The sequence below is a fragment of the Xiphophorus hellerii genome, chromosome 20 (assembly GCF_003331165.1).
Source record: "Xiphophorus hellerii strain 12219 chromosome 20, Xiphophorus_hellerii-4.1, whole genome shotgun sequence".
In the NCBI taxonomy this organism is placed as follows: Eukaryota; Metazoa; Chordata; class Actinopteri; order Cyprinodontiformes; family Poeciliidae; genus Xiphophorus; species Xiphophorus hellerii.
The window spans coordinates 24904231-24914992 of NC_045691.1; the positions used below are offsets into that span (position 1 = coordinate 24904231).

General features: G+C 40.8%; 1 protein-coding gene and 2 non-coding genes across 3 annotated transcripts; all 3 read left to right on the top strand.

Annotated features, from left to right (window-relative positions):
* The first annotated feature begins 1098 nt into the window (after window positions 1-1098).
* On the top strand, window positions 1099-9000 carry nop56 (NOP56 ribonucleoprotein homolog). Its single transcript, XM_032549824.1, has 12 exons — window positions 1099-1244; window positions 1869-1958; window positions 2039-2153; window positions 3201-3365; window positions 3560-3758; window positions 4788-4975; window positions 5899-6050; window positions 6252-6352; window positions 7171-7319; window positions 7513-7634; window positions 7875-7994; window positions 8255-9000. Exons 1-12 carry the CDS (start codon window positions 1242-1244, stop codon window positions 8459-8461), a joined length of 1611 nt encoding a protein of 536 aa, XP_032405715.1. The 5' UTR covers window positions 1099-1241; the 3' UTR covers window positions 8462-9000.
* On the top strand, window positions 5696-5815 carry LOC116711265 (small nucleolar RNA SNORA26). Its single transcript, XR_004337198.1, has one exon. It is a non-coding gene; the product is annotated as a small nucleolar RNA SNORA26 (small nucleolar RNA).
* On the top strand, window positions 7724-7792 carry LOC116711272 (small nucleolar RNA SNORD57). The gene has a single exon (XR_004337204.1). It is a non-coding gene; the product is annotated as a small nucleolar RNA SNORD57 (small nucleolar RNA).
* Window positions 9001-10762: the final 1762 nt, after the last annotated feature.

Consider the following 10762-nt stretch of genomic DNA (forward strand, 5'->3'; position numbering starts at 1 on the left):
CCACTTGATTTTAGTTTCGATCAACAAGCTTCAGATACAGTTCTGACTGTATATTTGACCAAATTCAGTCAGTGTTAGTAAAGTTCATTTAAACTGTGCACTTTCCTGAGACTGGAAGCTGCTTAAAACATCACCTTCATTTTTCACATTGAATCAAGTTTCATCTACCAATGGACTGAGAGCAACAAGGGAGGAGTAATTATTGTAACGTTTATCAATATTGTGATTGGAAATTCGAAAAAATTTTAATCATGACAAGAAATTTGAGTTTTTGTGAAAATGCTAAATTCCCAATAATGTTTGAAAATCCCTTCAGTTTACAGTATCATCTGAACTGACACTATTTTTCCATTTTGAATTCATTGGGAGCTTCAGTAAATATTGATACATTTGAAAATATTGTTAAATTCAGTTGCTATGAGCAGTTTAGCTCCTTATTTGTGTAACTGATGCCCTGAAGAATGGATATGTGTTTTTAAGAGGAAAATTTGTGTTTGCAGCGACAACAGCTATACAGCTGCCTAAAAAGGACTTTATATATGCTTTTTTATTAACAGTATTATTGTTATCATAATAAATACCACTATATATGTTGTGATAAGATTTTAAGAACATATCATCCAGTACTTCTGCCAGCTGTAAAAAAAAAAGTTCCAGAAACTCAACAGAAATTAGCAGCTGGAGAAGCAGAAGAGTTTATTTTTTGACAGTCATCACTCTTTTAACCCCAAGAGCATTGTATCAATTATTTACACACAGGTTGATGTTTTCAAGCCTTTATTACTGTTAACTATGATTACTTTTCTTATCTAAATTTTTTTTTAAATTATATATAGAATATCACATCAGACCAAAAAAAAAAAAAAACATAATGCAGAAATGAGACCCCAAATTAGGTTCTGCCTTTATCCTCATATAGTACTGGACCAGGTCTGCCTCTAAGGCATAAAAAAAAACATTAAAGTGAATTTAAGTTTATTCAAATTTATGAAACAATATTGGTTTCCCCCCAAAAAAGAAAATATCCACGATTAGATAAAAGATATCCATTATGATTTTGTTATTATAGTACTATTACTGTTGAATCTTGGAGACAATATTGGAATCTCGCGGTGTTGTGCAGATCTCGCGGTGTTTCAAGCACGTTGCAACGTACTGAAGCTTCTCCGCCGTCTCTTTCCTCAGAGGTGAGCAAGCAGAGCGGACACGCATTGCGTGGTTCTGCTAATACCGTGATAAAAATGGTAAGTTTAGGGTGATAAATCTGCTGGCAGTAAGATAATAGATAAAGCTACCATGGCATATTTTCAATTATTTATGTTTCATGGGAATGTTTGATTATATTTGTGCGTTTATCGCAGCACAGTTGTAGGCCTTGTGTAGCGTTGAGGCGCGGTTAGCCACCTCTGCTTAATGTTAGCAACTAAACTTGTTTCCTTATTACCAAGACAGGTGTAAATCACTTGGGAGAAATGTATGTGTAACTTTATTAGTAGCATCACTTCAGACAAAAGTATGTATGTGCTCTCGCTTAACATTTTGAGTTTTAGTTGGGCTGTTAGCAGAAGCTAGCAAGTAGCATCTTCTAGAGGGCCTAGACCAACACGTGGGTTCGTCATGAGGGCTATCCGGTTACATAGATCGATATGCTATTCAGTCTATTAGACATTTAAACTGTATATAAGTTAATCATTGTTCTATTAAAGGTATTCTTTAATAATTAAATTGAATATACCCAAACTACGTCTTTTTAATATCAGATTGGTAACCACGTGTGGCCTTGTAAACACTTCTGTTCTGAAAGTTTCCCCAGTCCTGCTGTCAATGTTGAGTTTAGTCGGTCAGTCTGGTAAATCTCTGTTCTGCAGGTTTTGCTGCATGTGTTGTTCGAGCATGCGGCAGGCTACGCGCTGTTCGCCGTCAAAGAGGTGGAGGAGATCGGCATGCTGCTACCTCAGGTGAGTGTGTGTGTGTTTTTCTGTGGCGTGGTGCTCCTTCTATATGAGCTGGTCTCACTCAGTGTGTGTGTGTTTGACAGGTGGAGGAGAGCGTGTTGAGTCTTGCGAAGTTCAACAGCATGGTGAGCCTGGCCGCCTTCTTCCCCTTCAAGTCTGCTCAGGCTGCCCTGGAGAACATGAATGCCATCTCTGAAGGTTTGTGTGTTACAGCTGCTGCAGGAGAACAAAGGATATCCTCAGCAGAGCTGCACCAATTAGACCTGCTGAGGCAGTTTCCCCTTAAAAACTCACCCAGATCTGACCTTTTATTCTCTGATATTTTCCTGCGAGTTCCATAATAAACTGAATTCTTTAGAAATTAAGCGAGAAGCTTAATTATAAAATAGATTCCCTTTCATTTCTGAAATCTCAAACCTGCTAAAGTTGCAGTTTGATGTAAAAATTAACTTTTTTTCTTAGCTTTATATCATGTTATGTTGTTCCCTCACAAAATAAAACATCTGGAATGTTGCCTTGATTCTTTCTTGCGTTGTATGAGAAATCCTTTAATCTCCCTTGGCAATCATTCAGCTTGCAAGACGCTTGTTGGACCTAATGCCGCCTTTGAGATGCAGCTCTTTAGAGGTGTGGTTTCCAAGCTTCTGCCTGGCTAATTGGAAGCTCCTTCAGACTAGCCAGCAACAATCAGCAGATACCTGGTGGAACTGCACATCTGAGCTCTTATGAGCAACTACTGAGTGAAATGCTTGTTAAAAATGTTGTTAAAGGGTTGATAGAAGAGCCATATTGTGGTGACTTTGAGGGTGGAGTTTCATAAAGAGCAGTAATTTTTAAAGAGACAGAGGCCCAATTTTAAGGTGTTCAATTACAAAGTAAAATTACTTATGTCACATTTGATATATGCAACATTTTTATAACAACTGAAGGTAACATAGTTACTTGATTGTGGTATAAAATGGCAGCGTGTGGCTGGAAAAAAACAATACTGCCCCTTTAAAAAAGCAGCAGGATGATCTGGTCTGCTGGTGTAAAACTCTGCCAATAAACAGTCAGTGTCTTGGTTCCTCTCTGCTCCTCAGCTGTAATGATGCACTTTAATCTGTCAATCCACTGAATTGTGATGACAGCCTAATTTTAACACTGAACATCTGAGGAAAGCAACTTTAGTTATATATTTTTATGTGGTTTATGTTTGTCGGGATTCGATTGGCTCAAGAAACTGATGTTTTTGTTTGTGTGCAGGTGTGGTTCATGCAGACCTCAAGCTGTTCTTGGAGACAAACCTTCCTCTGTCTGGGAAGAAGAAGGCGGTTTTGGGGGTTTCCGATGCCAAAATTGGAGCTGCTCTTCAGGAGGAATTCAGTATTTCCATACAGACTGGAGGTGCAGTGGTTGAGATAACCAGAGGTGAGAACACAACCAAAAAATGGCAAGTTTGGAACAAAGGTGAAAGCAGATTCTAATTTTTGTGTGGCCTGTTGTGATGCATCCTTATCCTGAAACTCATGAAGGTTTATACTGAAAATCTGAACAGCCACAAGACGATTTCACTTTGTCTTACCTGCCGGTGAAACATCTCAACTCGTCCTTCATCCCGACAGGTGTGCGCCTGCACTTCCACTCCCTGGTGAAGGGTCTGACGGCGCTGGCCGCCTCCAAGGCCCAACTGGGTCTGGGTCACAGCTACTCCAGAGCCAAGGTCAAGTTTAACGTCAATCGGGCCGACAACATGATCATCCAGTCCATTGCTCTGCTGGATCAGCTCGACAAAGACATCAACACGTTCTCCATGCGAGTCCGGTGGGTTTATGGTGAAAACCCACCAATCGATTAATCATGATGAATCAGTTGTTGAAATAATCGTCAACTACTTTAGTAATTGATTGATCTTTAACTGGAGAGACTCAGAAAAGGTAATTTTCTAAAAGATAAACACACACCAGTAATTAAGCCAAAACTGCACCAAAAAAATATACAATCAAGGTTTCCCCCACAAACTCTCTAAGCCTGGTGGTTGGGCGCTAGCAGCTCATCATGTTTTTGAGTTAAAAAATGTTTAAAGTTGACAGGAAATTTGAAAATATCACTTGATAATTATGTGTTATTGAAATATTCGGAGATTAATACCTGAACGCCAACTATAAAGTCTTTAAAAATGCAAACATTAGCCTGGTGGGGGTGCAAGGAAAGCCTGGTGGCCCGCCGGGCTTATAATACACTGGGGGAAAGCCTGTACATTTTTACATTTAAGATGGAGAAAAAAAAAATCTTTTTGTAAATATGTTCTACCAGAAACTCCTCCAGTTTCATAGTAGAGTGATGGTGTTCTGCATTTTAGGAAATAAAAACGCAATAACATACTTATTTATTTTTTAAGTAAATTTTTATATTTTAATGGAATTCTACTGTATAAAAAAGGCTTAAGTGGTTAAACAAAAAAAAAAAAACTACTGAATTTTCTATCACATTAATCGTTAGAATAATTGATTTATTAAAATAAACGTTAGTTGCAGCCCTGGTTTTGATTGAGTTTGTGTTTCCTGAGCTTTTTACAGAACTGCATAATCATGACCTTTTGTTCGATTCAATGGTCAGTTTTCACACCTCCACATGCTTACCACAGACTGAGCATCAGAGTACTGTCTGTATAGAAGCTGGAGGTACATAAATCTCTTCCAACATTGGTGCAGTGCTGGCTAACGTCTGGTAAGGCAGCTTTGTTGGGTGAGACATCTTGCATGAAGGTGTAGCTGGTTAGTCATAGGTTTATTTATACTGAGGTGCTGGATGTTTTTTGTTTATATTTGTTTTGTTTGTTTGTTTTGCCAGTGAGTGGTATGGCTACCACTTCCCGGAGCTGATCAAAATCGTGACGGAGAACTCCATGTACTGCCGCCTGGCTCAGCTCATCGGCAACAGGAAGGAGCTGTCGGAGGAGAGCCTGGAGAGCCTGGAGGAAGTGGTGATGGACAGTGCCAAGGCTCAGGCCATCCTGGACGCGTCTCGTTCCTCAATGGGTGAGCGAACTGCCGCCTGAATCTGAGCGTGATCCACACCAGAGCGCTGGTCAAGGTTGGGCAGCTGCTGCGTCACACTGAAAGTACATAGCTGCAGCTAATAAGCAACTCCAGTCCCTGGAACTCCCATCCTTTGGAAGAGTTTTGTAGGGTTTTTATTTATAAGGTTTTCTAATAATCTGTGCAGCCAGGCTCGGTGTTACTCCACCTGAACCACCAATAAAACTCTGTGTTGTACATTGAAATTGCCTCAGGATTTGCAGGTCAGCCAAACTAAAGGCACATTTATTCTGCACAGAATGGAATAGAACGGTTCAGAAGCTCAGAAAACACCCAGCAGGCATCAATGACAAATAAATAGCATTAAAAAAACTGCGGTGCCGAGCATGAAGAGCAGCCGGCTTGTTCACAGATGTGCTGCAACAATACGACCTGATACTCAACAACAACGATCCATTCTGCGCCTAACTATATACGAAAAATTAAACGTATCGCAAGCATCTTAGCTAAAAGATGGTGAAATATTTTGTCCTTTACAGGAACTTTTACATAATAAATCAACAGAAACTCGCCTTCCTCCATAACATTGAGGAACGGTCTGGGTCTGAGTAAATGTGCATGCCACACCTTTCAGTTTTTTATTTTTAGCATAGTATAGAGTACAGTGTGTAAGATACCAGTAGACGGGACAAAATGTGTTGAAGTTATCGAGCCCCTTTTTTGCCCACCTTGGACCCCCAGTCGTCCTTGGTGCCGAACACAGGGGGGCAGAGAGAGTCTCTCATAAACCTGTAGTGAAGGCGCTGATCCTCACTGCGGATCCTGTCGGGAGAAACAACCTCGATGTAAAGATGGTATTACTGCTGAAAATGTTGGGTTTCTCCTCTTAACGCCTCCTGACTGCCTTCCCTCATCCTCCTCAGGTATGGACATTTCCCCCATCGACCTGATCAACATCGAGAGGTTCTCGAACCGCGTGGTGTCCCTGGCCGCCTACAGGCTGGAGCTGCAGGAGTACCTCCGCTCTAAAATGAGCCAGGTGGCGCCGAACCTGGCCGCCCTGATCGGAGAAGTGGTGAGCACGAGATGAAATCCGCGCCCAATGGCGCGTGGGACCGATGATGTTCTACCAAAATCTGTCAATCCCCTGAATCTGTGTGATGAGAAATAAATCTGGTGCTGATGGTCCTGAAAATATATGCAGAGCTTGACTTAACTCTCAAACGTTTAGCTTTTCAGCAAAGTCGAAATCTTCTTACCTTTCTGTTTTCTTTAGGTTGGAGCCCGACTGATCTCCCACGCCGGGAGTTTAACCAACCTGGCCAAGTACCCGGCCTCCACCGTTCAGATCCTGGGAGCGGAGAAGGCCCTGTTCAGGTACTGGGGCGCCCCCTCCCTGCTGGGGGAAGACGTGGCTGCAGTGATGGCAGGGTGGGGCCGGAGCAGAGCAGGGTGACCGGAGGAGCTCTTTCCCCCCCGGAGTGATCCCGCTCACTCTAATGCACCCCCACAGTCTGAGCAGCCACTGCAGCACCGAGGTAGAACACCGGCGAGCTTTAAAGAAGATAGATGCTTCTGCTATAAAGAGGATTATTAAAAACAGATGCTTACAGAAACACATAGTCATTGTTTAGCATCTAATCTTTAAATGCAGTTTATTTTGTTTTTTGTTAAGTAGTTTAAAGGTCTGATCTGGACAAAGCTAACTATTCAAAGATGAACATTGGGCTCTGCTCTTGGCTGAGTCAAAACATTTATGTTTTACTTTATCATAATTTTTAGACATTTAAAATATTAAAATCAAACCAACTAATATAAATTCATTGCACAAGAAGGGTTAGAAGTCTAATTTTACCCGAATTTTATGGCAGATTTGTCCAATTGTTGATTATTGATAAGGACTGGTTGATGCAATTTTTTGGGAGCTGTTATTGAAACCTTTAAGAGGTTATTAATTTATAATGTGTTGACTGTCTACAAGAGGGCTCAGCTGCTGAGAAGCTTTTGCATTTTAGCTCTAAAGTGGTCCCTGCTTGCCTAGCTTTGAGTAGGCAGAACATTTAAAGGATGGAACTCTAGAGAGAGTTCCTAATAATACCAGAGTTTTTTCTTTCTTTCTAATATTCCATATTTCCAGTAAGCAGCTCACATGGTTTCTGCCAGTCGTGTCAAAAAGCGCCTGCGTTTGCCCACAGAGCTCTGAAGACACGAGGCAACACGCCCAAATACGGCCTCATCTTCCACTCCACCTTCATCGGGCGCGCCGCTGCCAAGAACAAAGGCCGCATCTCCAGATACCTGGCCAACAAATGCACCATCGCTTCGCGCATCGACTGCTTCTCCGGTGAGCGACTGTGCAGCGCCGCTTTGTTGTAAACGTAGCGGCGACCGCAATGATGCTTTCATTTTTCGTCAACAGCATTCATCCGTCAGGTTGATGTTGAGATGTGACTTTCTGAGCAGGGCTGTGTGCGCGCTGCAGAAAGTTAAACCTGCTTCAATCCCTGCATTGATTATTTCTTTTCTCTGCCTTCCAGATCTCCCAACCAGCGTGTTTGGAGACAAGCTGCGCGAACAGGTGGAGGAGCGTCTGTCCTTCTACGAGACCGGAGAGGTTCCACGGAAAAACATGGATGTCATGAAGGAGGCTGTGAAAGAGGTGAGCTTTCTAACTTCTCAATAAGTTTATAAATCCTTGGAGACTAGCATAGCTTTAATTTTAAAGTCACCTTCCTTTCTAAACGATGCTGTAAAGGATGATAAATTATTCCCCTGACATCACGGTGAGGGCAAAAACTGATTTAATGAGCCTGATGCAGCATTTCCAGTGCATTCGGAGACGATCCGATCCGATGCGGCATTGCTGATTTTAACAGTTTCTGTTCCTCCCCCTCCTCAGGCTACCGACGTAGCAGCTGAAATCAAGCGGAAACTGGAGAAGAAGGAAAAGAAACGCAAGAAGCGTGAGAAGAAGCTGCAGGAACTCGCAGAAAACGGGGAAACGAATGGCGAAGCTGAGGTGAGCTATTTTTAGTTTTCTCTTGCCCTTGCTGCATGTTTCGATTTGAGACTCGACCCTCGTTTGTGGTCCTTTCTCAGTGTACGACATGCAACATCAACCTCTGACTCCGAACCATTGGCTGGTCCTTATTTAATGGGCTTGATCACTGAAGAGAGTCAAACAATTACAATTAATCAGAACAGAAAATCTAGTAACCGTCAGAATTAAAAATACATTTTAACAATCACTAAACTTTACATTTTTTTTTTCTTTTTAAGGAGGAGAATGGAGAAGTTGACACGCCTGTAGCGAAGAAGAAAAAGAAAAGACAAGCCGCAGAGGAGACCGAAGAGGCCGAGGCCGTGGAGACTCCAGTGAAGAAAAAGAAACGAAAGAGCGAAACATTGGCAGTGGAGGAAACTGAAGAACTTCCAGAACCAGTAATGTCTGAGAAAAAGAAGAAGAAGAAAAAGGAGGCGGATTAGTGACTTTCTATTTTTGTGTACAGTTTTATTTTGTACTTAACCGAGGTTAGTTTATGGAGGAGAATAAATGCTTATGAATGTGTCATAATTCTGTGTAAATATATTTTGTATCAAAGTGAGGAAACATTTGGCGCCCCCAGCCTTAAGAACCAGATATCCCTGCTAATTTGTGAGGTTGCTACTCTTAGGATTTTGAACTTGAATTATGTGGAATATCCAGATGCCATGTAATTTAACAGCAGACTCATCCAAACATTTCCAGTAAAGCACATGCCTGAAACGTAAAGCTTTCACCGGTTTATTCTGTACTACGTAACAGAATCAGTCCTGTGTTTTTGTAGTTTTGTTTCTAGAAAGGCGTCTGATTTCTGATTAATTGCCAGCAAATGAACTACCAGTGTTGCGTCCAGAAATTCCCTGGTCTCTGCTGTTGTGAGGAACTTTTCAGTGAATCTTGTTTGAAAATCCCTCCAAGTTGCGCTTTGTCAAGATGCCTTGAATTTTTGTGATATTTTTGTAATAAAATGTATGTCAAAGCCTGTGTGTTTTAAAGTGTCACCGAGAAATATAAGCATCACTTCTACCGTGATGTTTACAAACCGAAAACTACAGCAGGCTGTGTTGATGTTACATATTATCATTGGATAACATTATTCGAGTGACGAGGCTGAAGTGGAAGTTTAGGAGTTGCGCTTAGCATTGCACTGGAACAATTCATAGATACAATAACACAAAACTATCACTTCATCAGAATATCCTGTTTAAAACGAAAAGCTATCGTAGATGTCTGCTCTAATCCTTTTATAAGAATATACTTTTAGAAAATATTTTAAATACAGAAGTATTTGTAAGAATGAAACGGTATCAAACTGGTTTTTATTTAAATTAAATTGAACACAAACATCTACAAATACAGATCAGATCACCGCAGACTCTTTCTTTTGCACATTAATACGTTAAACGACAGTCTGTTACCAAATGCAGCGCAGCCACAATGCGTCTACCGGATTGTGCAGGTCACTAAATGATAGGATATACTTAATATACACTATTACACCGCTATTACACAGCTTCAATATCTCGCATAATATCGCTACCAACATGCTCTATTTAGCACAAAAGTCATTAATGTGTTGTTTTACGGGTTTCTTTATTAAGGTCGACTGTTGACAGACAAGATATGAGAGCAACAATGAGCCTCCCTACTCTGAACTGACCTGATCTGGAGAGAGGCCAGAAGGTGGCGCTCAGGTGCTTCTAACAATGAGTTTAGTTAGAAACTAAGCTTTTTGTTTTCTCAGTTATTTTTCTCTCCACAGAAGCTACACCTGGTCTGGCGTTGATTAGTTGTGGCTGCTTTCTGGAAAAGGTCATCGGCTGACATGATGCTGCCATCACCAAGCCGTTCTCCCTCTCCTTTTCATTTCCACGAACATGGAAAGAGTTTTCTTTTGTTGTTGTTGTTGCAAATTTAAGTCAACAGATCTTAATTGAATGTTCCGCTTGGGTTTAATTTAAATGTAAATCATGAACTTCTCGTCGTTTTGATGTTTCTGAACTAAATAAACTTTATTTACTGGTGAGAATCCAGAGCTGTGCAGATCCATTACCAACTTCACCTGTGATCTCTGCAGACGCTCAACCTTCAGCGAAACCACCGGTCAGATCCACTTTCCTATCGAAAAATCATCTAGTTTCAAACATATTTATTATCTTTAAAGTCCCTTACTTAATTGTGACCCATTTACTTTAAAAAAAAAAAGTTGCACATTTACAAAATAAAAACAAAATTTTCCTCCACTTTTCAATTTTCTCTGTTTTGAAAAAAAAATCTACTTAAAATAGCAGTAAAGCTGAACTGATAGCGTGCAGTGGTTGCATAAAACAACATAGTGATCAAATGGTATATTAACGTGTGGCTGCACCCCCTAAGAACTTTCTGTCTTTAGTGTAACACAGTTCAGGGCGCCCCCTAGTGGATCTAAATAATCCCTTCACTCCTTTCAGAGTCTGAGATTTATTGCTGGTGTTATTTTTCAGAGAACGCATTTAAAACCGATTACTTTAGAGCAGTAAACTGTCGTGTAACAGAAGCGTGTTTTCTGATTGCTGGTTCAACACAAACACAAGTTTCAGACAAAATGGGAAGATTTCTGAATTAAAAGCTCCCGCTCCATCAGTTCCCCGCAGGTAAATCTGTAAATGTAACCATCAAAAGCCAAATAACAAAACTCATTTTAAAACTCAAAATGCACATTTCACTTTACGCTGACCCAGAAGAAGAGCTGTTGAATATAGTCA